Here is a 27,192-nt window from a genome sequence, read left to right as displayed (position 1 = left end):
GCACCAAATTCAAGTGAGAAGAAATAAAAAAATGGAGGGGAAGAGTCTGATGGATAAAAAGCATTTCAGTTTTCCAAGCCTTGTCTTCCTGGCACTGGGTTGACACTCAGCTGAGCCATCCGTTACTCAAAAAGGGCCAGGGAAGGAAAGCTGTGATCTTAAAACAGCTTCATTTTATGGAACTTCTTGTGCTGTCTGTGGGATGTCTTCAAACAGGCATGGGAAGGCTTAGCTTCTTTCCTTTTAGGACTGCAAAGAGAAAGAGAAGGTAATTAATAAATTTAGTAGAATTCCACTGTTTTATTGTTCCAATAATTTTATGGTTTTTAACTTGTGATTTAGAGCGCCAGTAGCAGGGTGCCAGGTTTGCAAACTGCAGATGGGAGACGACCACTATGAATGCTGCTAAGAAGGGAAACCACAAGCTATTTATTCTCCTTTATGCTAAAGGAAGAGGTCCTTGTCTTGGTTACTTGTTCTCATGGGTGGACCATAGTAATTTTTTTTTCTTGATGATGTGCTGTCCCCGGTGCTTTCCCCTCCTTTTGATACAGAGCATGGCCTGAATAAATGTCTGTGGCCAGGCCCCTGCTGAGCCCGTCCCAGCCCATCTGAGCTGAATATTGAGATGGCAGCAGGGATGCCTCTGGGAAATGCCCAGAGGCCCATAGGCTTAGATGGGGTGGCCAGAGCAGGGACTGTCCTGGATGCACAGTGGTCAGTGGTGCAGACTGGCTGTGTCTGGGACGGGGTGGTACTGGGGTGGGCGCTGGGGCCCATCTCTGTTGTGTGCCAGAGGGCAGGGCACTGATGTGCTGAGGATGCACCATGCAGGAGGGCCTGATGGACTGGGCGAGGCCAGAGGGACTGTGTCAGGCTGGAGAAGTGGGCTCGGGAGGCCTTGTGAAGGTCAGCAAAGCCAAGTGTACAGCCAGCCCCTGGGGTAGAACAGCCCCAGGCACCAGTATGTGCTGGGGGCTGCCCAGCTGGGCCATGGCTTGGCAGCAAAGGCCTTGGGTGTGCTGGTGGATGCCAAGTTGAACACAAGGCAGCAGTGTGCCCTTGTGACAAAGCAAACAGCCTCTGGAGCTGCACTGCTGGCAGAGTGAGCAGGGAGTCCTTCCTCTCCACTCAGCCTTGGGAGGGCACAGCTGGAGTGGTGAGCTCAGCTCTGGGCTCTCAGAACAAGAGATGGGGGCGCCTGGGTGAGTCAAGAAGGACCACAAGAGCATCTTAAAGTAGGAGCACAGGCTCTGAGCTGAGATTGTTCAGCCTTGAGTAGGCTGAGGGGCATCTTACCCATGTGTACAAGTGCTGGATGGGAGGAATAAAGGGGACAGACCCAGACTCTGCTGAGTGGTGCCCAGTGACAGGGCAAGTGGCAATGGGAAATTCCACTTAAACATCTGAAAATAATATTTTGTAGTGAGGGTGGCCAGACACTGGCACAGATTGCCCAGAGAGGCTTCATCTTGGAGATAAGCAAAACCTTACTGGACAGGACCTTGAAAAATATGAGCAGGGGCATGGATTAGATGATTTCCCCCCACCACCCTCACTGCCCACACCCCATGCCATTCTGTGAAATACAAGCTTTGGGGAGCTGAAAGCTTCCTCAGGATGTCTTTCATGTCCTTTTGTTAAACAGAAGGGAGCTCATCTAGTTTTGAAAACAAGATAAAAAGAAGTAGCATTCTATAAAAATCCCTTTGCAGTGCTTTGGTATAGGCTCAGAAGTCTTATTAAATACATTTCTTTATATAACACATTTTTGCTTTCTTTTTTCAGCATCACTGCCCTTTTTTCTGAGCTCTTCAGTGTTAGAAATGTTTTGAAAAGTTGGGTTTTTTGAAGGAATGTAAGAGATGCAACCTGCTATAATATTGCTGGCTCTCATAAATGACTGCAAAGTATTTGCATGTCTTCAGACACCATTTCTCTCCCATGATCCAGAACATTTGTGTAAAAGAAAAGAGATAAAAAAAGCAATTCTCTTCCTGCTGTGATGTTCCATCTACAAATGTTTTTTCTTCTGCCTCTTGTATCATCTAAATTTTGCAGCTCTGTCACTAGCAGTGTGAGATTGGAAGCCAGCAGTTGTGTTTTTTCCCCCTTTTGTTCCACCATCACAACTACAAAGGGTATGGATTTCTCACAAAATACAGAAGGACACAGGACGCATGAATTGAGCGGAGCTAAAATGGGAATTAGTTTAGAAAAGAAAAAAGGAATTGACGTGGAGCACCTTGATGGCAGTTTTAGAAAGTATTTTTCTGGCTACAAAAATATTTAATGACAGAAGGAAGTCTTAATCTGCCAAGGCCAGCCACCTGCTCAGTGCTCCTGTCACCTCTCTGTCAGCAGGTGTATTGCACGAAGCTACCAAAAATCCATCCCTTGAAACATCAAATGTGGGCCGTCATTACTGCTTTTGGCAGACTGGTTGGGGAAAGTGAAGGAGGAGGAAAATAGTTGTCCACTTGGCTAATTTCATCTAATTCCATCCTCCTCACCAGAAAGTGTTTTAAAGCGTACTTCAGCCTCGGCAAACCACAGCATGTTCTGTAGGATTTATGCCCTTGGTGCACTTGTAAGATCTGGTGTGTAGCCATTTACCAAAGCGTGGCACTGAAATGGAAGAGGCATCTGATTTTGGAAAACGGGTGCCTTGTCTGTGCAGATGCCCATCTTCCTACAGAGTCAGTTCTTGATAATCAAGAACCCGATCTTCCCTATCAAAAGAAGAGTAGGTTTAATAATATCTCCATATGTCTGCAGTTGCTTTCTCAGGTACATTGTCTGCCTGCAGCTATTTTTTCCCCCTCAAAGTGTTTTGGGTTTTTTTTTGGTGTGATTCATAATCTTTCAGAGTGTATGTAGAATTGAATGTACCTCAGTTGTTAACTTCCCGAGGTGGGGTTAAACCAGGCTTAACTCTGGTTTAATTTTTGCTGTGTTTCACATGCACATCTAGAGCTTTGCAAGCAGTGATGCCCACTTGCAGTGAATAGATACATTTTTTAAACTGGACCCAAATACAGCAAAAACTAAAGTCATGTAAGTATTAACACATGGCAAGCTGCAGCTCCACCCTATACTGCAAGAGTGTTGAATGAACATTTCAGTATTATAGCAACCTGTTTGCCTACCTTTGGTGACGTAGAGATAGAAGAAGTCACAGTAGAAGATGGTTTGTACCACCCCGGAAACGACAGCGATCTGGTCATAGAAATTCTCTGTGTGGTAGCGCCAGACCCAGTTGGCAATGTAGAGAGCACGGTAGAGGCCCAGGAAGAAAAGGTAGTGCGTCGTGATGGTCTCTGCTTCCCCTGTCTTGCTGATCATGAAGAGCTGAGGAAGGATAGCCACGGACTCCAGGTAGATGGAAAAGGTCCAGAGTATCTGTGAGGTGCAAAATGGAGGCAGTGGGGAGTCAGTGCTGGTTAGTATGTGTTAAGACCCAAAGCTTTTCATTTGGCAAACCACTGATGTGTGAGGGGGATGAGCAGTGCTGCTGAAGTTGGGGAAAATGAGCTTGCTGTGCTGGGAGTGAGAGGAGACAGCGCAGAGCTGCTCTGTAGATGGTACTGTCTTCAAGGCCTGCCAACTTTGCCTTTCTTGCCTGCTTTTGCTGTTAAAAATCTCAGTTATTCAACATGCTGCTCACTCTGCTGCCTGGTGTCAGGCTGCTGCTGCTTCCCTTCCCTTTTCCTGCCTCAACTCTGCCTTACCTCCAAGGGGGTGAAGCTGTGGTTCTCCAGAAATGACAGGCCTGTGACAGGGACCAGCAGGAACTCGAGGCGAAAGGAGTCGTTCTCGCTGTCAAACGTTTTCCGGAATTTCACGTAGATCATATACACGGTGATGTAGGCACAAACCAGAAAAATGACCTGTGGGACAGAAGGGAGATGGCAAGACCTCACCTGCAGTTGCACTTTCCATGCTTAAAGAGAGGCTGGCTTTGGCAAAAGTCAAGGTAGTGGTGAATGCTTTGCCTGTGCTGGCTTAAGGATTGATTTATACAGGAGATAATCCAGTGTTCAGGTAAAGCTTGCCCCACCATGAGAATCACACATGTTTGAGTCCCTCTGGGGCACTCTTGTAGAGGTTGGCTTGGTGGCAGCTTTATGTTAATGCTCCTGCTGTACAAGGACACCTAGGCTTGATTCATGGCATCTTGTTCCAGTTTTAGTGGTACTAAATATGGCTCAGCTCGCTTACTGACTATGGCAAGGGGGTTTTTTGGTCAATGGAGGGACATTGGAACCAAAGGAAGCATCTTTATCCACCCTTCCTGGCTGAAAAACCCAGTGACTGTGTACCCTCACCTCCCCGAGAAACCACAGCGAGCTGAGAGGAACCTCTTCTGCTGCACTGCCCTCTCCTTACCTTCATCACAGTGTTATAGACAGAGATGAAATTTGTGAACAGGTCCAGGTAGCGGGTTGTGAAGACGAGGGCAAAAAGTATCTGACTCTTCCCAGAGATTCCTGCGTGGCAGGGAAATGAAAAGAAAGTAAAGCAGATGAAGGGAAGGACCCGTGGGATGGTGGTTTCCCCTTACGCCTCCTTTGAAAGCATTTGTATGTAAGTGTGTTGTTTTGTGAGCCAGGGCTGGTGTGTGGGTGCTGAGGAACCTCTACCCCAGGAGTGGCCAAGGTCTCCCAGGGTAACAGGGCAGGCTCCTGCTGGTGCCCCTGAGTGCTGCCTGTAGGAACTGGTGCTCATTGGGCATGCTCACCACTTTGGCCAGTTCAGGCCTTGCTATCATCAAAAGACCTTTCTCTTCCCATCCTTCCCCCTTTGCCTGCCCACCTCACCAGGGATTGTGTGATGTGACATCTCCCACAGGAGGGAAGTGCTGCAGGACCAGCCCCAGGACGCTGATGGAACTTGGCCACTGCTGGCAGAGAGATGCAGTCACACCCACCCACTTCTGTACCTGTGATAGCGGCCACAGGCCCAGCAGCCCAGCTCCAAAATCTTTTGAGGAGGGAACTATGAGCAAAATCCTCCTGCAGGAAGCTGCTGTCCTGATTTCCTCGCCCTGGGATGGGGCAGCCTCTGGCACCTGTCCACCACTGGCAGAACCTCCAACCTAGAGCAGCTTCTTCTCCAGGTTGTTGGTGTTGGTACCGCCACAACCTCTCGCTCTCATTTTCCACCTCCCTCCAGCCTTGCCGCCCTCTCCTTCACTTCACCACCCTGAGACCAACACCTGCCTGAGGCTGTGTGCCTTGCCACATCACATCCTTCCAACACAGCCCTCTCCTGCCAGGGAGACCTCCCAGAGGAAGAGGATGACTTCCCTCGAAGAGCCCGCGTAGGGGGGCCGCCCGTTTGTATGGGCTATCGCTGGCTTTTCCAGCACCCATTTTGTTGTGTCCTTCACAGAGCTGCCCTCCGAGAAGAGCCACCCTCCTTCCCTGGGGCATGGGAGCACTCACCAGCACAGGACTTGGACTTCACGATCTTCAGCAGGAGAATAATGATGGCCAGCAAGTGGGAGACATCCCCCAGGATGCGGAAGATGTTCATGGTGCCGGCGGGACTCCTCTGGCGTGAAGGGAGTGGGGATCTTTCTGCAAGCAGGGAGGACAAGGACAGGAAGTTTTCCTCCCCCGAGCCTCGACTGAATGAACAGTCTCCTTCGGCTCAACTTTCCTTTTTCCCTGAGCACAGAGCCTTCCCTTCTTGTAGCACAAAGTTCAGTTTCCCCTCTCCCGTGGCTGCAGATGGCTTTCCCCTGCCAGGCTGGATGTCTCCCTTGTTTACTTTTCCACCGAGGTGGATTTTCCCTCTCCCAGCCTAGGGCCTTCCTCTCTCTGCTTTGGGCTGAAAGTTGGAGTTTGTCTCCCGGAGAGCTCCAGGCTGAGCAGCCCCGAAGCCAGTGCTGGGTGACGGTGACGTGGCTCCTGGCTGGCCGGGGAGGAGAGAGAGGAGGAGGCGGAGGCGGGAATAACTGCGCTATTTTTCCCTTTTTCTTTTTTTTTCCTTCCTCTTTTTTCTTCCCCTGCTTGTCTCAAGTTACACGCGGAAGTGTGGTTAAAGGGGATAAGGCAGAGGGAGCAGGATTCCCATCCTCTGGCCTTGAGGACACACCCTCCGGCGAGGGCCAGTGCCTCACCTCTCTGCGCCTCTGGGTGCAGTAACCTCTGTCCTGCTTCCAGTCGGCAGCCTTCTGCTCTCTGCCCTCCCCGGCCCCATCCCACCTCCCGCACCTCCTCACCCGTGCTCCACCTTGTCTCCTGGAGCCAAAGAAGAAGTGGGGAGATATTTGAATTACCAAGCCATTGCAGCTCCTCCACAGCTGTTCATGCACAAGCCACTCCCTGGTGTCTGCCCCACCAGGCACCCCTGCCTTCAGGTATCCTATCTGGAGCAGTGTGGATCCCTGAGCCCAGCCCTGAAGAAAACAAAAGATCCTCCTAAGGGCTGGTTTGAAACAAACTTCACTGAAAATATTAATCCTGGATTCCTGCAAGAGGGTTACAAGCACCACAGGGAGTGTGAGCAAAAGAAGCACGTGGTTGCTGCTGGGTCTATAGATTTCACAGAAAGGAACTCAGTAGTAATAGTTAGAAAGTTTTAATATATTTGAAAACAGCCCTGGGTGACCAGCTTAGTTTGAATAAACCCTGTCCTTGGAGCGCAGTTACACAGGGAGATCTCATGGCAGCAGCAGGAGGACCTCTGCATCAAGACCCAGCAAGTAGATAATCAATTTCTAATCACTAATATAACATTGCTTTAGTACAACCAAATGGAAGTTTTAATTTGTCTCCTTGTCCCTGAGCAAATCACACCTGGCTGTGGGTCTAATTTGGTTACTCTTGGATTGTGTGATCCTGCCTGCTCTTGTCCCAGAGCTGGCTCTGGCTGCTGCCCTCCCTGTCCCCAGCCATGACCTGTGGCTGTCCCCTACACATCTCTCTCTGTCCTCATGGGCTTGGTTGGAGTAAAAATCCTTAACGACTGAAGTATAAAAATATTATTCCTGGTGCTCTCTGAGAGGATTAACAAGCCTATTAGCATCACCGGATCCCTTTCTGAATACATTTGCATACATTTCCTCCCTGCCCATTAGGTTGGCGGTTGTGTTTTCCCTCTCTGACGCTCCAGCACCTGCATCATAGGGCTTTTCCAGATGGATTCACAGGCCGGGCTGGAAAACACCTGCTCGGCCCCACGAAACTGGAGACATCCCTACCTGCCCCCAGCCAGGGCACTGAGGCAGGGTTGGTGGTGGTGGGAGAAGGGTGGGTTAGAGCAAAGGAGAGGATTGGCCAAGGGTAGGGACTGGCCCAATTGGGTTTCCAGATGTCAGAGTGGAGCTGCCTGCGATTTCAGCGCGACTTTGCAAGGCCATGTGGGTGCTGGTGAAAGCCAAGCCCCAGCCCTGGTGGCCCTGCAGCTCCCTGGTATCCCAGGTCCTTTTGCAGGTGGGCAAAGAGTTTTGACCCATGGAGCAGGGATGTGAAGTTGGGGGGAAGGAACAGACCTCTTCCAAGAGGTCCCCTTCTAATCCGCTGGTGTGCAAAGTCTGAGAGCCCTCGTCTTTCTCTTGTCCCTGCACTCCTCTTTGCAGCTTCTTGTCCCACCCAGGGAAAGAAGCACCCTGCAGAGGGGTAAAACTGGTGTGGGTGGCAAAGGTTTAGTCTCTTCATCTTGCACCCTCCCAAGAAGAACTGTTGGGCTCCAAGTCCCAGCATTATCTCCCACTGTGGCACCAGGAACCACCGGCTGAGGTGACCATTAGAGGGACTTCATGGGAGCAGCCCAATCAAGCTCACCCAGCTGGAACAGGGTGGTAGGGCTGGGGTGTCCCTGTGGGACATCCCTGTGTGGCACATGAAGTCCACAGGAAAGCTGCAGCAGGGCAAGGGACACCCAGGCTCTTAGAGGAGAAAAAATTGGCACATGGAGTGGGACCAAGTAAAAATAAACCTTCCCTCCTCCCGCCCTGCCACAATGCAAAGCGCCTTGCGCCGGGTGTCTCCCTGCCTCCCAAAATAATGCCGGGTGCTGCCACCACCCCGCATGGTGATGCTCTCTCCATGCCTCCCGTTTCCATGGTGACCACAAGGAATGTCGCCAGGGTGACAAGGAGGCAAGTGAGCTGGGATTTGATATTAAAAATGAGATTTTGGGGTTGCTGGGCTTATTTTTCTTCCCCCCCCCCCCCCTTATCCCCCTCCTTTAGTTCTATTTTTGGGGTTTCCCTCTCTGCCTCTGTTGGTTGGGAAGGCTCCTCCTGCAGAGCCCCTGGGACAGGCAGCAGCAGCTTCATCCAGGGCCCTGCTGCACCTCCGCCTGTCCTGTGAGGTGATGGCTATGGGATGAGAAGAGGGACAAAAGGGGGTTTCCTTATCACTAAAACATTGGTTTCCTTCTATCAGGAAGGCTTCTGTGCTTTTGCCCCCGGTGGTGCTCCAGGTGTCCCCCTCCATTTCTGCTGCAGGAGGTAGCTCAGGCTGCCCCCAGACCTCCTGGGAGAGTGGGCAGCCTCAGGGATTTGTCCGAGAGAGGAAAATGATTCTGCATTCCCAGAGAGGCTGGGGAACATGGTGGGGTTGAGCACCGTGGGCCACCTCTGTGTGTCACCATCACTGCACCCATGACCAGGTCAGTTTGGCTGGGCAGTTCTGGAACACTGGGGACAGAGATGGGATGGTTGGAGGAGGATGGCAGAGGGAGCCTGGCAGGTGCTAAGGAATCCAGAACATTGTTCTCTGTTTTAAACACTCAAAGTCAAACCTGCTCAGGGCAGAGAGGGCTTGAGGGTTTTTGCTGGCTTAGCTGGTGTCTCAGGAATGCAGGACCACAGGTGTCCAAGCAGGGGCTGCTGGCATGAAGGTAGAACTTCTCTTCATGCCCAGGCAGAAGAAGGGGCATGCAGCACTTGCCCACCTTCCCAGGAGCTCTTGCTCTCTGCTGCACCCATCTCCAGCCATCTCCAGCCATCCCTCCCTCTCTCTCCTTCCCTCCATCCATTCCTCCCTCCATCTTTTCAACCACCCCTCCCTCCTCCTCTCTCCATTCACCTCTCCATTCACCTCTCCAAAGATTCCTCTGTCCATCTCTCTATCTCTCTTTCCCTCCTTTCATCCACCCCTTTATCCATCCCTCCCTCCACCCTACCATCCCTCCATCCCTCTATCCCTCTGCCTCCCTCAATCCCCACAGTAGCACTGGGAAAGGTTGGCGGAGTGGGGCTATTTTTGGGAGCGTCTCCCTGGCAACGGCTGCCACCACCGTCTGTGGTGGCTTTTCCATAGGTGCTAAAATATTCCACACTTCTTATTAAAGACAGTGCTGGTGGAGACGGGCGGGGGCGGCGAGTGTGAGCCACCCCGCTGCTGGGGCCGGCGGCCATGGGGCGGTCAGGGCGTGGCACTTGGGGGGCACAAGGACAGTGAGAGGCTGGTGGCATCTTCAATGCCACATCCCCATGTCCCTCTCATTGGCTCTGGAAGTGCCAGCTGCCTCTTGGCAGTTCTGGGCTGCCACACTGTGCACAAGGTGCAGCCATCCATCCTCCTGCTGCAAAGGCAGAGGGAAACGTGGTGAGGTCTCGGTGTAGCCAGCAATGAGGAGCAAAAGGCAGAGAGGGGGAAACCTGACCTGAAGCTGAGGCGGCCGCGGGGCTGCACTTGGCAGCTTTGCCCACTCTGGGAAAGACCAAGATATCTCAGCCCCATATTTGTCCCTTCACCACATGACGAGGAAAGGCCTGTCATGCTGCCAGAGGGATGGTATGCTTTGCCAAAGGACAGCTGTGCAGATCCTGGTCAGTAGCTCTTGGGAAGCAGACCCACAGGCCCTAGAGACAGAGCTTTTGGGAAAGTAAGTACCCTTCTGAATCTGAACGAGGACCTCATAGGGATGGCTGCAGAGGGGATGGACAGGCTGACCCTGCTCCATCCAGGCACAGCAGCTCCCCAGGAGCAGCAGGGAGCGGCCATGGGTGCACTGGGGTGAGCTGACCCATTCAGGGGGCTGATGCATTCCTGCTTTGCAGCTGCTCATCTGCATGGAGTTACTAAACCCACCCTCTGCTTCCCTGGCAGTGGCTTTGCCAGGTGGGAGCGGGCTGTGCTCGCCATGGCAGCACTCACTGGTGCTGGCGGGGGACAGCAGGCTTCACTGTGTGCTGTGCAGGGGTCATCCCATGTGCCACATCTTGGGATGATTTTGGGAGGGAGGGTCATGGTCGTTGCAGGATTGGGGGCCAGAGGAGACTCAAACAATGTTTTTTTGGTCTTTTTTGGCTTTTTAGCACAGGCCTTAACACTGGGGACAGCAGGTGAGACACCAAGAGAGAAACCATGTCCTCAAACAACGATGTCCTGGAGCAGGGCTGTCCCCAGGAGCCTGCGACTACAGCCACTGCCTGTGTGGTCAGGGATCTCTTCAGCCTCTGGCTTTGCTGCAGCAGAGTCCCCCACCTTCTCTCCTTGTCACCAAGAAGTGACCTTTTTCAAGCCTCTGAGATGCTGCTGGCCATGGAGACCCAGAAAGAGGCTTCCTGGACAGGTTTCCTGGACAGGTTTCCTGGCAGGGTGGCTGTGCACTACCCTGGAGCCCTGGGGTCTGGCCCCTCCGTGTCCACGCTCCTGTCCCAGCATTGCCCATCCCGGCAGGAAATCACCAGCTCTGTAGAGTGGGGAGGCAATGACCCACAGCAAACACTCTGCATCAGCTGGGAGAGCCTGGTCCTTCCACAGGGCGAGGTGTCAGCCCGGCACCCCAAATCCAGGTGGGAAAAAACGCTCTGACGGTAGTCATTTCATCTCTGTGCAGCAGCCCAGGAGGAGGATTCACCTCCTTGGGGGCACCTGGCGGCCCCACCGTCCCTTTCCCGCTGCCGATGGTTGCTCTCGTCTCCCCCATGGCGGCTCCGCAGCTCTGAGCTCACATGCGAGGATGGGCTAAAGTAGCGGAAAGCTGTTGGATCCTACCACAGAGTTACTGACTTCTCAGCTACAGACTGCATAGCAATCAGCGAGGGGGAGAGGCAGCCAGGGAAAGGGAGCGGAGCGCAAAGGGAGGAAGAGTGTCAGGGAGAGGGGGGTCTGGGGACTAGAGCAGGGGGGCAGCAAGGGGCACGGGCAAATAATGCCAGAGAAGGAGGGAGCCAGGCAGGAGGGGGAGACCTGAACCCGTCGCTGAGCCACGAAGGCACATCAGCACTCCGTGGGATGGACGCTCCTGGGAGCAAAAAATTCTGAGAGGCAGAGGCAGAAGGAGAGCGCTGGCGTGGGCAGGGCAGAGTTAGGAGAGGAGCAGGTCGCAGCGGAGAAGTAGCTCTTCGGGAGGGGAAAAAAATAAACCTAGGCTGGAGGCGAGCGAGGACTGCAGAGAGACTTCCCTGATTCCTCCGGTCCGGCTGAGGCATTTCATGGTGAGATGGAGAAACCGGCCGCTTCCCCCTTCCTCTGACGCTGGCTCGGCACGGCTGGAGCAGGCGGCAGCCCTCGGCAGGACCCGGGTAAGAGGCGGTACCCGGGAGCTCTGCTCTCCTCACCGGCATGAGAGCGGGAAGGGTTTTTCTCCCTTAGGAAAATAATGTATTGTTTCATTTGCGTTCGCTCCGAGGAACAGCTATAAATATAACTTAGGGAGAGATGCGTGGCTTCGTGTGAGCGTGCCAGTGAATAATAAAGTTGCCTGTGTGCATGGCGTATGCACGTACAGCTACCGGGGCGGCCGCGGGCCGAGGGGCAGGGGTGGGCTCCTGCCTCTAAACCTCCCCAACTTCCCTCCCCGCCCCCTTGCCACCCTGACTTCGGTCGCTTTGCAGGTAACTTCTTCATTTTTTCAGTTCCCCGTGTTTTCTTAGAGTCTTCTTCGCCCTGGGCTGGGTCTTGCTCACCTTTTGTTTCTCCTGCTCTGTAGATTCTTCTCTGTGCTGGTCCCGGCCAGTTCACAGGGAAGAAGGCAGCTGGAGACCTGCTCTCCAAGCTCTTGGGTGCAAATGGGGCTGAAGGGGACGTGTTCGTTCTCCTGCTGTCTGTGGAGATTTTGGGCTTCAGACCTGCCCCCCTCTCCCTTGCCTTCCACCTCTCCTAGTCCCAGCATGGCTGATCCTGCTGCTGGTGGTCCAACACCCCCAGATAGGCACAGTGCAAAGGGTCTTCTGGATAGTGGGTTTGGGTGAAGGAGCTCAGGAGGAAGCCATGAGCAAAGTACTAGAGAAAGTCTGCCTTTACTCCCTGTTGGCAAGGTCGGCTTCCCCGCCAGGGCAGGAGTGGGCAGGCAGGTTTGCATGGTGCTGGCAGATCACCTTGGACATCCCTGGCCCTTCAGCCCCCAAGGCCCTCCCCCCTGGGCAAATTGCCTGGAGTCAACCAAATCCTTCTGGCAAGAGCCTGGAGTTTCCTATTCCCGCTGCTCAGCCCTAATTCCATCCATGGCAAAGCAAACAGCAGCTCTGGGGCCTCTCTCTTCTCCCCTTGCTCCCCTTGGCGGGTGTGCTGTGAAGGGCAGACGGTGACAGCGCACACGGGAATGCGTGGCAGAGGTGACGTAGCTCCAAGGCTACCCTCAACCCCTGCTCTGTGCCCTCCTTGGCTTCTCGGGAGGAGGCATCCACAGGAGGTGGGAGGTGTGGAGATGAGCCCAGGGCTTGGGGTTACCCAGAGCCTGGGATGGATCAGGCAGGTGCATGGGGAGTACATCTTGACAGACATGGGAATGTGTCCCTTCTCCATTCACCACCAGGAATGGCACCCACAGAAGCTGGAAACACCCCAGCAGTGTGTGGCCTCTCCTGTTTGCAGTCACTGAAAATAATAATAAGTACAGGGGAAATATGTACCTTAGGAGGGAAGCATGAATCTGGTGGGGACAGGGGGTGGTAGGGAAAAGGACAGATGGTGAGGATGGCCACAGAGAGGATAGGCTGGAGAGGGCTGATCTGCAGGGAAGTGGGTTCCCTCTCCTCCACGTTTTTCTTCTTCCATCTTTCCCTGTTTGGGTGCTGAGATCAAGTGCCCCGACGCGTGGTGCTGGCAGGGGGCTGGCAGTGGTCCTCATCCCTTGCAGCCTCCTGTCATGGTTTGCAAGGAAAACCAGAAAGCGAGGAAGTGTCTGGGGAGGGATGGAGTTACCTGGCAGGACCAGTCCCCACTGGCCCCTCCATCCTCTCGGCCACCCCAAGCTCAGCCATCGGCCACGCCCGGGAAGCAGCTGCATCCCTGGGGTGGTGTCAGTGACAGGAGGGTGCCGGCAAGGGGGAGGAGGGCACTGACATCAATGCGGACGCAGAGCAGAGCAGTTAATGGCCCTCTGCCCTCAGCAAGTCCCCCTCTCCTGCCTCGTTATTGCGCTGGGCTGGCTGAACCCGGCTGTGCGGCCAGGAATCAATAGATGGATGCTGGCGTCTTAGCAATCGATCCCTTACTCATCCACGCGGCTCCCAGCCTCCCGCTGGCGCTCGTTTTTCTGTGAATGGCACGGGCTGAGCGAAGCCGTCTGCGCTTGCCTCGCAGCGCTGCGAAACTGAGTCAGGCTGAATTCCTGCTCCTTGACGTCACTGCTCCTGTGCCCCTTACCAGGGCAAGGAGAGGTCTCGCAGGGAACCCCCAGAGGCACCGGCACCGGTTTTCCTCGCCAGGCAACGCGGTTTTAATGGAGATGGTTGGGATTGAAGCCCCTTCTTGGGAGAGATGCTGACTGTCTGGCAGTGGGGAGCTTGGGACAGGCAAGGGCTCCTTTTGAGCTGGTTCTCACCCTCAGACCTCTCAGGTTCGTTCTCCAGCAGTGAAGGCGGTGCCGTGGCATAGGCGGCTGAGGGATGGGAGCCGGCTGCAGTGTGACCCTGTCCCAAGTGGCCCCAGAGACCCATGCACCTCCATGCCTGTCCTCCTGGGAGCCTGGCAGCAGGCAGCTTGCTTCAGGGACAGTTTTGGCAATAACCCACTGATTTACCTGGGCAGGAGATGCCCACCGTCTCTCGGCACCAGCCATGCTGGCACAGCAACACCACTGCTGCTCTCACTGGAAATTAGAGAGTGGAGGATGGAGAACAAGATACCCTCCAGCCCAGCACCCCCCCTCGCTGCCAGCCAGGGGCTCCTGCCGCCGCTCTGCCCACGCTCCTGCCACCATGGCAGTGGGTCTGCCCCTCACAATCTGGACGGCTGTTTTATTTCTATGGCAACATTTCTCCTGAAACACTTCAGAGGGAGCCTGGTGCTGTTCGATAATGAGGGAAGCAGCATCCCCCATTCTGTCCCCTGCAAAAGGCTCAGAGAAACGACCCTGACACCTTTCCTCACCTCCTTCCCTCCCTGGCAAGCGGCACCAGCATTGGTACAATGAGCTGCTGGCCTTGTCCCAGCTGCCTCTCTGCTGCCTGTTCTCCTTTCCCCTGCCTTCAGCTTCGCTCTCCCCTCTCCTCTCGCCCGCTCCCTTTCTGCTGGCAGCCTGCTTAAGCACCCGCGCAGACTGACCAGCTGAAAGGAGTCTTAGAGCAAGTGGATGTCGAAAGTGACTCTGGTGTAGAGGAGGGTAAAGCCCCGGGAGAGCTGTATAGATCGGCCCCGCCAGCAGCACGGTGAGTGCGGGGCTGAAGGGCACTGGGGATCCCAGAGGCTGGGCAGGCAGGCGCTTCATCCCTCTGAAAAGCTCGATGGCATTACGAAGAGGCGGTGCCTGCCACGGGACCAGACACAGCGGCCCCAGAAGTCCTCTCCTCTCCTGTTCCCGTTGTTCCCACCAGCAAGAAAGAGCCTCGTGCCTGGGTGGAGGTGAGCGGGCAGAAGTTGCGGGCAGCACCGAGTGCCAGCAGGCGACAGGCAGGTGAGCAGGCAGGATGCCAGCGGGAGCGACTGTCGCAGCCCGGAGGAGCAGGGGTATGACAGCAACCCGTAGTGATGGCGGGGGGGATATCGCAGTCCTGGCAGTGTGCAGATGCAGCCGCCGTGTCCCGCTTCTCACTGCTCTCCCGCAGCCCCGTCCTGCCCGCGATGGCAGCCCCACCCTGTCAGAGAGCTGGGGGGTAGGGGAAGGAGGGGGAAAAGGTCCTTCGTACGTGAGTTGGGAAGCACTTAGTCTTGACACTTTCCAGATGTGTTGGTTAAACCTGACGGATCAAGCTGCAGCAATACAAGTCAGCAAACCTGTAGTGGAATACTTGATCCGCGGGAATGCGGTTTTGCAGCTTACCTGGGATGCTCCCTCTGCTCTGTTTCTGGTGCCTAGCAGGCATGGCTGAAAGGGGAGAAGCTGGGGCCCTTTCAGGAGGCTCGTGACTCTGCTCAGCTCCTTGTTAGCATAGTGACAAGGGGGGTGAAGGGAGGTTTTTTTCCCTGTCACTGATGGGTTAGTGCTCAGCAGCCAGGCCAGGCTGGGAACTCAGCTGTCGTGCGGCAGCTGGGTGCGGAGCAGCGGCTGCAGCCTCTCTCAATCGGGGGCTTGGCGCAGAGCAGGCTTTGCCCTGGTTATTGCTCACCCTTGCTGCTGTCACTGTTGTTATCATCATTCATAAACTATTTGCAGGCACCTGCCTTGCTGGGCGCTTGGCAGAGTCACTGGCAGTCCATCCCTGCCCTGTCAAGAGCACAACTGCAGCAGGCAGGCAGATGATGTGAGCCACCCTTGCTCCCCTTTCCTGCACACCGATAATTATCCTTGTCCCCTGAGTAGCCAAAAGCCATCAAGACACCCCGCATGGCCAGGCACTTTATGCTGAAAAGATGCTGAAGCACAGGGGTGGTGCTGGGAATGGCCTTACATCAGGGCTCCCACAGGGCAGGACGCCCAGTGAAGGGAATTCCAAGGAGGAGGGGATTAGGGAAGATGCCCTTTGCACTGTGCAGTTGTGCTGGGAAGCTGGAGGAGCTGACATGAGCATAATGCATCTGCCTGGGTTATGAGGACCTCAGGGACAGCCCAGAGCCTTCAGTTTTTCAGCTCTTGCAGGTTTTGCATCAACCCTCCAGGGTCTAGTCTGTGGCTTTGGCAGGCAGGGTGCTGGGTGTATGTCAACCCCTGTGTTTCCTCAGGAGCAGGTGGGATGCGGTCTGCACCCTGGCTACTACAAAATCTCCATTCCTTTTTGGCCAAGAACGCCACCCAGGGAAGGCCAGGGGCCTTCTGAGCATTTAATTTTTCCTCTGATGCCAGCTACAAAGAATAACACCCACCTACCTCGCTCAGCAAGAAAAAGCAGGGACTTCTCCCCAGCTGCCACTCCAGCACCATCCTCTCCTTCCAATCCTGCTCAGTCAACCCCCAGCCCCTCTGTCTTGTACCCCCAGACCCATTTTGGCCAGAGAAGAGTGGGTGAATGCCAGCGCCAATCCCACCAGCCCCACTGCGGGGTATCCCCCCTCTAGTCCAAGATCCTGGGGAGCAGGCAGCTGTTCTTGCAGCGCCATTGTCTGGACAGTGCAGCAGCAGCAGGGATCGCTGGGGTGGTGTGGGAGCAGGCAGGAGGTGATGCTGTCACCTTTCTGTGCCTCTTCCCGACTTTGTCATCCTGGGGACCTTTGTGTGGTTCCCATTTTTATGTGTTTTTTTCTCCCTCTCACTCTTTCTCTCCTTCTCTCTTCGCTTTCTTCTCTCCCCCTCCCATCAGCATGTGGGCTGATCACTGCTCAAACTTTTAATTCAGATGGTAATTGGAATAATAATACGGGCAGAATCCTTCTGGCTCCGTTGCTGCAGCTGGCTTCAGGGAGCTATGAATAGCTCTGAGTCACACACTGAGATGGTTTAACTTCAAATCATTTTGTTTTGTTTTCATATTACCCATCCTCAGGCTCCAGAGCTTCACAGGGGGAAAAAATATCCCCCCTTCTCACTCGACTCCAAAATATAAACCGGGCAGGGGCACATGAATAAAATCCTCTTTTGGAGAGGGAAACTGGTCAGCAGATCATGCCTTGAGGGGCAGATGGGGACTCTTGGCACTTAATCTATTTATAATTATTGAACGAAAAGGCAGAAGTGTGTATATAAAAATGGTATAGAGTTGATTACAGCTTCCTCCCCTCACCTTCCATATGTCACTTGCCTTTTTAATATGGTAAAACTCTCCTGCACGGTGACTGTGCCTTCGCGTGTGCCCGTACAGCGCCTGGCACCCTGCCCTGCCGGCACAGAGGAGCGAGAGCTCGGCCGCTGACTCGTGTGGCAGGACAGCCCCCCATGGCACCAAGCTGCCCTGTGAGCCCTGGCACGAACTCTGGGAATATTCATGAGCAATAGCAGAGGAGATGGAGTTACAAAGAGGATGGCGAGGACACACAGAATGCTGTGGGTCTGCAAGGCTCTGCAAAAAGGCAAAGAGGTCCCTTCTCAGCTGTGGGTGTTTCCGCCCTGACTCCCCAAGAGGCGAGAAGTTCGTCTGCCGTGTTGTCAGCGTGCCCGAGCTGGCAGGATGGGTCTGTGGATGCTGATCCCAAGCCAGCCGGTGCTACAGAGCCGGTAACAGGGACAAAAGCACAAAGCGGAGTGCAACCAGCGGCTGAGGTATTGACCACAGACAGGAGGGAAGCATTTGCCAGACAACTCCAGATAAAGCAAAGACTAGGAGTGTAAAAATACCCTGGGATTTTTCCATCGTTGTCGCTCACAGTGTATGTCCCAGAGCACCAGATACGGTTGTTATAAAAAGAGAAGTGGGGGAGTGCTTTAGCGTGGACTTTTCTGTTCTGTTTCATGAGACTCTTCAATTGCAAATTTAAGGAAGGATTGACAATATATGATCTACTCTGGCAGGGGTTGGAGAAAGACCAGGACGTGCAAGGTGCTGTGCTGTGTACAGGGATGGAGCGATGGAGGCATTGCCCCGGCACCAAGCGCCTTGACCTTATTAGCCTGCAGATCCCTTGGAAAGGCACAGCAGCAGTGCAGCCCCACGTGTCTGCTCAGGGCCAGAGCAGAACCGGGGTGGCAGTGTGGGCTGGTGTGACGGCTTGTGCTGCTGGAGCACAGTGTCACACGGGAAGGAGGAGATGACTGCAGCACCGTGGTGGTGTCCTGGCATCGCTCAATCTAAGACACAGGAGGGGGAAAGTGGTTGGGAAACGGGAAAGGACAGCGCATGCTTTGGGGCTGGAGGCAGCTGCTGGCCCCTGGAGACCCACCTGGCTGACAGTTTCAATGCTGCAAGGCAGTGGCTGTGATGTCCGTGCTGCAGCAGCTTCCCAGAGTGATGGGGGCTTCTGCAGGCTGTGAAATACATGGGTGTTCATGTACACCTGGCACAGGCAGCAGAGGGATGGAAAGGGATGCATGCCGCCTCCTGCCTAGCATCTCTCCTTGCTGCACCCACCAGCTTGGTTTCATCCCACTCCATAGGAGTTGCCACTGACCCTGCAGCTTCCTCCTCCACGTGTGGGTCCCAGGAGGCAGAACAAGCTCCAAGAAATGTCCTCAGGCATGCTCTGGATTCGTGTCTCTGTCCTCAGCCAGGCTTTCCTCCCCCTTGTCCATGTGACAGGCAGCTGCCCGTTCAGGATATGAATATAATCCCCTTCTGCTGGAGACACCTCTGAGCCTTCCCCTTTCATTCCATTTGTGTTCCAGGTTTCCAAGTTGCAATGGGACCTTTTCACAGCCATTTGAACTATGTTTGCATAGGATTTGGGCTCCTGGTAAGGCCCCTGGCCTTGCCAAGCTGGCGGCATCAATTTTGCCATCAGGGATGTCAGTGGTGGCCCTGGGCCACCAGCTGCTGAGGAGGGACAATGAGTGACCCAATGTGGTAGCAGTCCCCAGTGCAGGGCTCCTCACCTGCCTGTCTGTCCTTCCCATGGCGGCACCACGCGCTGTGGGGGTGTGTTGGGGTGGAAGTGGGAAATGTGTTTATTTTTGTTCGTCTCCTGGCTCGTGCCGCTCTGAGTTTGTGGCACTCGGTATTACTAACACTTCCCTGTGCCAGCTGGCAGCAGGGGATGAATCAGATTGGCAGCACCACAGCGTGGACCCTTCACTGGCCGTTCAGCTTGGAGTGGTGCCTCTGGCCAAAGTGCTGGTGATGTCTCCTGCCCCTGTCCAGGGTGAGCCCCCACCAAAATGCCAGTGGCTTGACCTTGCTGGTGGACATGTCTCGGTACCCTGTGGGACGGGGCTGTCCCCTCTGACCCATGCTGCTACCCGGGCTGGATGGTCCCTGTCCCCCCTTTACACTGCAGGTCTCAGGTGGCTTCATGAGCTGCTCTCTGCCCACTGGCAGCATCCCCAAGCTGGGGCCAGCTCTGCAGCCAGGAAGACAGCTTATCCCCCTGCTGCCAAAAACACATTTGCAGTTGTTGCGGTTTAACCCCAGCAGGCAACTTATGTATCACTCAGCCCCTCTCTCCCTCTCACTGCCCCCAGCCCCAGGCAGGTGGGAAATTGAAAAAAAAGGTAAACTTTTTGTGGGTTGAGATAAGAACAATTTTATAATTGAAACAAAATATAATAATAATAAATATGGGAATCATATTACTATTATTATCAATAATAATAGTAGTAATAGTAATAATGAGCAGAGAGAGAGAGAATAACAGGACCAAAGAGAAATAAGTGATGCACAACCCAATTACTCACCACCCACTGACTGACGAACAGCGCGTCCCCAGGGAGTCATCAGTCCCTTCCAGTTAACTCCCCCAGTTACATACTGGGCATGATGTTCTGTGGCATGGAATATCCCTTTGGCCAGTTTGGACCAGCTGTCCTGGCCATGCTCCCTCCTGGATTCTTGCACAGCTCCTCACTGACAGAGCACGGGCAACAGAGAAGTCCTTGGCTTAGAGTAATCCACTACTCACCAACAACTCCAACATGTCTGTGTTATCAGCCTTGTTCTCGTACTAAATCCAACACACAGCACTGTGCTGGCTACTATGAAGAAAATTAATGCAGACCTAGACAGAATCAGGACAGCAGTTGATTGCTTCCTCCCTCTCCCCTGCTTCTGACAGCTCAGCACACATGGAACTTGATGACATCACAGACCTTGGAATGTTGGTGGTTCCAGTTGTCCCCAGAGACAAGATGCAGAGGTATGTGGTTCTCCTCTCCCTCCTGAACATCCTGGTGTTCTAAACAGAGGGATTTTGGTGGCCACACCAAGCACTGCTGAGGCTGCAGAAGGTGGCACGCTGCTCGTCAGTGTCAACGGCCTGCATGGCCTGCACTCCAGGAGGACAATTTGGATTCTCCTGCTTGCTGCAGCCCAGAGCATCCTGAAAAATGCCGCGGCCATTTAGCGTCTTCGGGCTAATGATGATGGTCCATCCAGAATCTCAAGGCTTGGAAGGTGATGATGAAGATGGTGGTGATGATGATGACAGTGAAGAATCAGGGAACTCCGGCCACTCTGAGCATCCTTCACCCTTGTCCAAGAGCAATGATAGCAGAGATGACAATCAGACAGAGGATCTGGGAGAACCCAGGCTCTCTTACATGGTGAAAGATAAACGAGTGGGGTTAGCCAAGCCTGCACTGGAGTTTGAGGAGGAAGATCAGGAGTTTCAGGAACCATTTTATGAAGACATGGGAATGTCTGACAGTTTGGCTGGAGATGAGGAGCCCAGCCCGACCTATCACCTTCCTGGGCATCAGAGGGGGCCTGCTCTCCTAAAGGCCAGCACAGCACCAAGTGGCTTCCGTGAATCTTTCCAGCATAGCTCAGGCCAGCACCTGGGGACAGAGGCCACTGCCACACGGGCCTGTGCTGGTGACCATTATGTGGGACACCCAGAGAGCAGCACAGGAGCGGAGCCCCATGTGCTGCACGAGGAGGACAGCGAGGACAGGGAGTCCCCGTCCCTGCAGCCGACCTACGAGTCGCTCAGGCAGGAGAACATCCTCCTCAGGTCAGAGAACGAAATGCTCAGGAATGTGAACCTCGTGCTCAAGTCGGAGAACTTTGCACTCAGGCAGGTGTTCAAAGAGCTCAAGGACGACAGTGCTGTGCTCGTGGGGGAGGACGTCATGCCCAGGGAGGAATACGACGTGCTCAGGAAGCAGTATGACAGGCTCGAGGGTGAGAATGCTGCGCTCAGGAAGGACAATGCCATGGTCAGGAGAATGTTAAACACCTTCCAGTACAACTTGAAGAGACAGGTGTGCATGGTGTCAAGCCTGCAGGATCAGCTGAAGGCCAGCCAGGCTGAACGAGAGAGGGAAGTCCGAGAGCTCCAGTCCTTAGCCCAGCAGAGTGAGTGTCATCTTCAGCTAATGAGCCAGCGGGTTCTGGATGCTGAAATAAACATGGAGAGGCTGAAGCAGAAGATCTTTATTCTCCAAGGACAGCTGGAGAAATCCAAGCTGGAGAATGAAAACCGGAGAACAGACTGGCCTGGAAGCAGTGAAGCACAGCTTAGACTTCAACAGGCAAAACCCCCACGAGCTCATAATGGGCAAAAATGGCTCCCTCAGGCAGTTCCTGCCTCAGGAATGCTGCCCGTTGTTGCTGAGGTCCTTGAATCTACCAGAAAAATTCTCAAATTTTAAGCAGAAGAAGATCTGTGAGTGCAATTTTGTGTGACTTCAGTGGATCCGTGTACGGTCCGAGGCCATGGGTCTCCCACTTGCAGCCATTTACTGCAAATAAAAGCATTTACTTTCCCTTTCTCAAATGTGTGTGCTCAGACTGGTAGTCTTTATCCTCTATGGAAATACTTTCCTTGTGATTAAGCACCAGTTGCAGGAATTGATGTGGCTTTAGCTGCTGATACTCTGTTCGGGCGCTGTGGAGCCAGCAGCAAACACTGCCCAGGCTCTGAGCTGCACGGTCCAGCCGTGATGCACTCTGTGCAAGAGGCTCTGCCACAGCTCCAGCTGACATGAGCTCCCTCCCATGTGGGAGCCAGGAGGAAGCACAGCACCATAGGATGCAGCACTCTTTAACAGCATGCTCATCCCATCCCATGGCTGTACCAGCCTGAATGAAGCCCTTGTATTTCATCTGCTTTCTTTGCCCCTTCTTGGGGAGGAGGGCAAGATGAGGAGCAGAGATCCAGGTGTTGCTGCACAAGGTTTCACAAAGCTTCTTAGGTCCTCCTTCCTCTCTTTTGGAGCTGGCTGCTGCCTGGGCCAGAATTCCAAAATCTCTAGAAATGGTGCATCTGTTTCTACAGCTGGAGAAAGAGAGTTGTTGGTTGTAGAAACTTCTAGGAAGTTGTGAATTACTCATATGTGTGAGCTTTGGCAGCGCCTTCCCTGTGGTATTGGGGTCAGTGCTGGCTAAGGATGAGCCTGGCATATCCAGGCTGGCTGAGGAAGATGCCAGCTGAAGAGGATGCCCTTCCTCTCCCAGCTGGGGCTGGCATAGAGGGGTGTATATAAACTGCCCACCTTTTGTCACCTCCCAAAGTCATGTGGGACCCTGCAGTCCGAACTCACCATGTAATGGCTCTAGTCAGCTTTATCCCAGCAGGACCCTCTGTGGGTATGAAGTGTCCTCTCTTCATCACATCAACATTTCTGATTAATTTAGGTTACCAACCCCAGGGTCTGCTATAGGTTTACCCAGCTGCACAGCAAAAATTCCTGTATCTGGCCAAACTGACTCCATAAAGACTTGGAGGTTGTAGGGCAGTAAGGGGCTGGGAGCTGGCAGAGCTCGGTGTCAAAGTGCTTTTTCCTGATGGGGATTTTTGGGCAGCTGTTCACTTTTGTCTTTATATGGTGAGTTGTGGATTACAGATTTGTTATCTTCTCCTGGTCTCATAATACTCTTGGTCTGAACAACTGTGTTTGTGTTGCTGCAGAGCTTTAGCTGCCTCAGTAACTGGTTAGTCTTCATCCTGTCAGAGGTGATGTCTGGAGCTCCTTACTTGCTGCTTTCCAGTCTGTGCTCCTAACTGGGGAAAGCTGGTGGGCACCCCTGGCCACGTGCAGCCCCATTCTGCATCACTGATGATGAGACACGGGTGGTTCTCACCAGCTTTTCCATCCTAGACAACATCGCTCACTGTTCCTCTCTCCTGTCTGTGCACAACCACTTGCAAGCAACTCTAAACCTTACATTTGATCCCAAAAATCCTTGTATTTTCCCCATATCTGGCAACCAGTGGCTGTTCATGGGTGAGGCTGGGAGGAAGCAAACTAGCTGGCTCTGTCTGCATCCGCACTCCTCGCTGGCTGCTGTAATCCAAAGGACACAGTGAAGGATTAACATGGGTGTACAAAGCCCTTCCTAATCGGTGAGTCATTACCCCGTCAGGGCATTTCACTTCCCAGCAGCTCTGGGCAGGTGAAATAGGTTGGCTCTTGTCTTTGACTTTCCCATTCTTCTGTTCTGGGAGGACTGGGTTGGGACATCTGCTGGACATCCTCCCAGCACCCCGCTGCTGAGCTTCTCCTTGGATGCTGTACACAGGGCATGGTGCAAGGTTTGTTTCCTCTAACTGGCTTCTCCTTGGCTACCCCTGAGCCCTTCCTTTCCATCAGTTCTTTTGGGCTCTACCCATTGCTTTCCTTCTTTTATTTGAAACGGGGCGGGGGGGATGTTCTGCACACCCTGGAGAAAAATCCCCTCCGGGTTAGGCTGGGCTGACGGGGATCCCTGAGGGCTGCCGTGCATTTGTTAGCCCTTGTGTGCGAGGTATTTAGCCTGGCTGAGCTCTCGTCCTGGTGTAAGCTCTGATATTAATATAATGGCTCAGGGCGAGGGCCCCGTGAGCTGCTCAGCTGCTGTGCCCTTCATGTGGAGAGCGGTGACCGGCCGGCCCTGCTCCTCTGCAGGCGGGAGGTGCTGGGGAGCGCGGGGTCTGCGGGCCCTGCACCCAGGCTGCATCCATCAGTTCCTCACCTGCCTGAGCCAGGCTGCAGTGCCCCAAGGAGACCTCCTGACACCCCCTGAGCAAAAGGCTGGGAGCCCTGTGCCCGCCGCTCCGGACGGGGATGGGCGCTGTCAGGGGAGGCTCTGACTGGGTTTTGCTTCGTCCTTCTCTGCCAGGCGCGTGCCCAGGAGCGATCGCAATGGCAGCGCTGGTCCCAGCTCGCCAGAGGTGAAACCTGGAGCTGCCCAGTCCCACGTGAGTGCTGCTGCATGAGTGCCCACGCCCCGCCAGCTCCCGCGGCCCCCTGACATCCGATGACAGAGCGAGCCATGGGCAGCGTCCGAGTCAATCGGTGAGTAACCCTCCTTTCAAGACCTGCTGCTGCCCTGGCTGTGACCTGGTCCTCCTCATCTGGCCCCTCAGACCCTAACTTCAGACTGCCTTTTGATATATTCTTCTCAAATTACCTGCCAGCGGCTTTCCTGTTCCGAGGGGTGACTCCTCTCTCCTTCTCCAATCCAAAACATGCCATATGTAGGGGTAGTGCTTGGAGGAATACTGTGGAGGAGAAGCAAAGCACTGCATGGTGCTGGGCCAGAAATTACAGATTCCAGCAGCACTGCAGAAGCCCCATGTTCCCAGGAATCACAGCTCCAGCCACCAGTGCTGTCTTTGCTGTGAGATGTGGATGGAGGGCTCCAGCTGACATATCAACACTATGGTGTGGGAAAGAGAAACTCCCAGGGTCCTATGAGGCTGCAGCTTGTCAGGCATGAGGGCAGAGCAGTCTTTGTGCTTCAGTGCACCCTCTTGATTTCCTCGGTGGTCAGAACATCTCCTGCCACCACATCTTTAAGGAATATCTGCAACTGTCACAGCATGACGAGGGGCAGTGTCAGAGCTGACTGCGAGGGAGGGGAGCCAGAGGGGCAAAGATCTCTCAGAAAGTGTGTGTGTAGCTTCTGCCAAGGAAACTGCCAGTGCTTTGGCTGTTGATTTCCAAATTACACCTTTGGCTTTAGATAAAGGATGCTGGAAGACACACATGTTGCTGTGGCAACAGAATTGTCCTGAGTGCAGGATGTGTATAAACATTGTCACCACATACCATGAAATCAGTGAGCAGAGCAGAGGAGAAAATAGATACTCCCAGCCTTGTATTATATGAGGGCCAAAATGTGGTCAGGCTGCAGGTGCTTGCTCCCAGGCTTCCTGGCTGTCCCAGCTGCTGTCAGGTTTCAAAACCTTTCATCCCCCCTCACCATAAAGGCTGGAAGGTACCACAGAGCTACAAGCTGCTGCTGCTTTGCTGCCCTGTCAGGACTTTGCTAGATGCAACCTCCTGGCAGCAACACTCAGCAAACGTTGTGGCTGACCTCCACCAGTTTGGTCAGGTTGGCACCATGGAGCAAGAATCACTGAATCGTGCCGTTGTGAAATCCCGCAAGGTGGTACTGTGGCCCTGTGAGCCACCCACGTCTCCTGCCCTTGCTGTCTCAGTGGTTGCTGTTACCTTTCATGAATTCCTGATGGAAGCGCCTGTTTCTTCTCTTCCCAGGTACAGCATCGTGTCAACCGAAGAGGATGGACAGAAGGTCTCTGCGCTGGGCAGCATGAACGGGCACAGCCGGAACGGGAAGGGCCACGCTCCCCGGCGGAAGCACCGCAACCGCTTTGTGAAGAAGAACGGCCAGTGCAACGTTTACTTTGCCAACCTGAGCAACAAATCTCAGCGCTACATGGCCGACATCTTCACCACCTGTGTGGACACACGCTGGCGATACATGCTGATGATCTTCTCGGCCGCCTTCCTGGTCTCCTGGCTCTTCTTCGGCTTCCTCTTCTGGTGCATTGCTTTCTTCCACGGCGACCTCAATGCACCAGCGGTGGCAGGTGGTCCCTCTCTCCTCAAGCCCTGCATCATGCACGTGAACAGCTTCCTGGGGGCTTTCCTTTTCTCAGTGGAGACGCAGACAACCATTGGGTATGGCTTCCGCTGCGTGACTGAGGAGTGCCCGCTGGCTATCATGGCAGTTGTAGTCCAGTCCATCGTGGGCTGCGTGATTGACTCCTTCATGATTGGCACTATCATGGCCAAGATGGCAAGGCCCAAGAAGCGGGCCCAGACCCTCCTCTTCAGCCATCATGCGGTCATCTCCGTGCGGGATGGCAAACTGTGTCTCATGTGGAGGGTGGGCAACCTGAGGAGGAGTCACATCGTGGAGGCCCATGTCCGAGCTCAGCTCATCAAGCCCTACATGACAGAGGAAGGGGAATACCTCCCCCTGGACCAGCGGGACCTAAATGTGGGCTACGATGTGGGTCTTGATCGTATATTTTTGGTCTCACCCATTATTATCGTTCATGAGATTGATGAGGAGAGCCCCCTTTATGGGATTGGCAAGGAAGAGCTGGAGACGGAGAACTTTGAGATTGTGGTTATTCTGGAGGGGATGGTGGAAGCCACAGCCATGACCACACAGGCACGGAGCTCTTACCTTGCTAGTGAAATCCTTTGGGGTCACCGCTTTGAACCAGTTGTGTTTGAGGAGAAGAACCACTACAAAGTGGATTACTCACGCTTTCACAAGACGTACGAGGTGGCTGGCACACCTTGCTGCTCAGCCCGGGAGCTGCAAGAAAGCAAGATGACCATCCTACCTTCTCCACCACCTCCCAGTGCCTTCTGCTACGAGAATGAGCTGGCACTTGTCAGTCAAGATGAAGATGAAGATGATGATGAAGTGGGTGTGGTGTTAGGGGGCAACACCAAGGAGGAGGGAGGTATCATCCAGATGATGGATTTTGGAAGCCACCTGGACCTGGAGCGGCTCCAGGCAACTCTGCCCCTAGATACAATCTCATACCGCAGGGAGTCAGCCATCTAACTCCTCCAGCCTCCCCGTTCCGCACCCACTGCCCACAGTCTCCTCTGTTCCGAACCCATACACTGGATAAGCCCCTTCACCACCAAACAATGCCTCCCATGATTGCCTCTCAGCCCCCGAGTACACCAAAGCCTGGAGCTGCTCTGATACACTCCCTTTCTCATGAAGTCATACAGCCTGGGAGAGGAGTGAGGATACACTACTCTTCTCGGGTATGCAGCTCGGGCTAGAACCCCTTTCCTGCCAGAGACAGGAGAGCAGCAGGCCTGGTCTCTTGTCTCTGGAGAGGTGACAGGAGTCCCTGCCTTCAGTGGACAGATTGGGACCCACAGCAAGTGTTTCTGCTACTGAGGCAACAGCAAACATTCTGTCCCCTCTCACCTTGGGTAGGCCCCATGGCTGTCAAGGGTCATCGCTGTCACTAGGAGAGGAGCGACACCTAAGCACTGACCAGATGAGGGTAGAAGGGAGAGTTTGGGACTCCTGGAGGGAGTGGGGAAGGATCTCAAGGGAGGAGTTTATTTGCATGTTTGTTGCTTGTTGCACATGATTCTGTATATAAAAGAGAAGGA

At 54.0% G+C, this 27,192-nt stretch overlaps 2 protein-coding genes across 3 annotated transcripts; one reads left to right on the top strand and one right to left on the bottom strand.

Annotated features, from left to right (window-relative positions):
* Positions 1–208: 208 nt before the first annotated feature.
* On the bottom strand, positions 209–5,538 carry KDELR3 (KDEL endoplasmic reticulum protein retention receptor 3; the record flags this gene model as incomplete). Its single annotated transcript, XM_082281158.1, has 5 exons — positions 209–249; positions 3,150–3,402; positions 3,732–3,890; positions 4,390–4,490; positions 5,448–5,538. 5 exons carry the CDS (start codon positions 5,536–5,538, stop codon positions 209–211), a joined length of 645 nt encoding a protein of 214 aa, XP_082137284.1.
* A 5,912-nt stretch (positions 5,539–11,450) lies between these two features.
* Positions 11,451–26,620, top strand: KCNJ4 (potassium inwardly rectifying channel subfamily J member 4; the record flags this gene model as incomplete). 2 transcript variants are annotated; one of them, XM_082280611.1, is made up of 2 exons in its annotated part: positions 11,451–11,491; positions 25,291–26,620. In XM_082280611.1, the coding sequence occupies one exon, from the start codon at positions 25,346–25,348 to the stop codon at positions 26,618–26,620; it is 1,275 nt and encodes a 424-aa protein (XP_082136737.1). The 2 variants fall into 2 exon arrangements, with proteins under 2 accessions (XP_082136737.1, XP_082136736.1); XM_082280610.1 differs by lacking the exon at positions 11,451–11,491 and adding an exon at positions 24,047–24,084.
* Between the last annotated feature and the right edge of the window lie 572 nt (positions 26,621–27,192).

Source organism: Coloeus monedula (assembly GCF_965178545.1).
Source record: "Coloeus monedula genome assembly, chromosome: 4".
NCBI lineage: Eukaryota > Metazoa > Chordata > Aves > Passeriformes > Corvidae > Coloeus > Coloeus monedula.
Note: the sequence above shows the minus strand (reverse complement) of the source record. Positions and strands in the feature narration are given on the sequence as shown.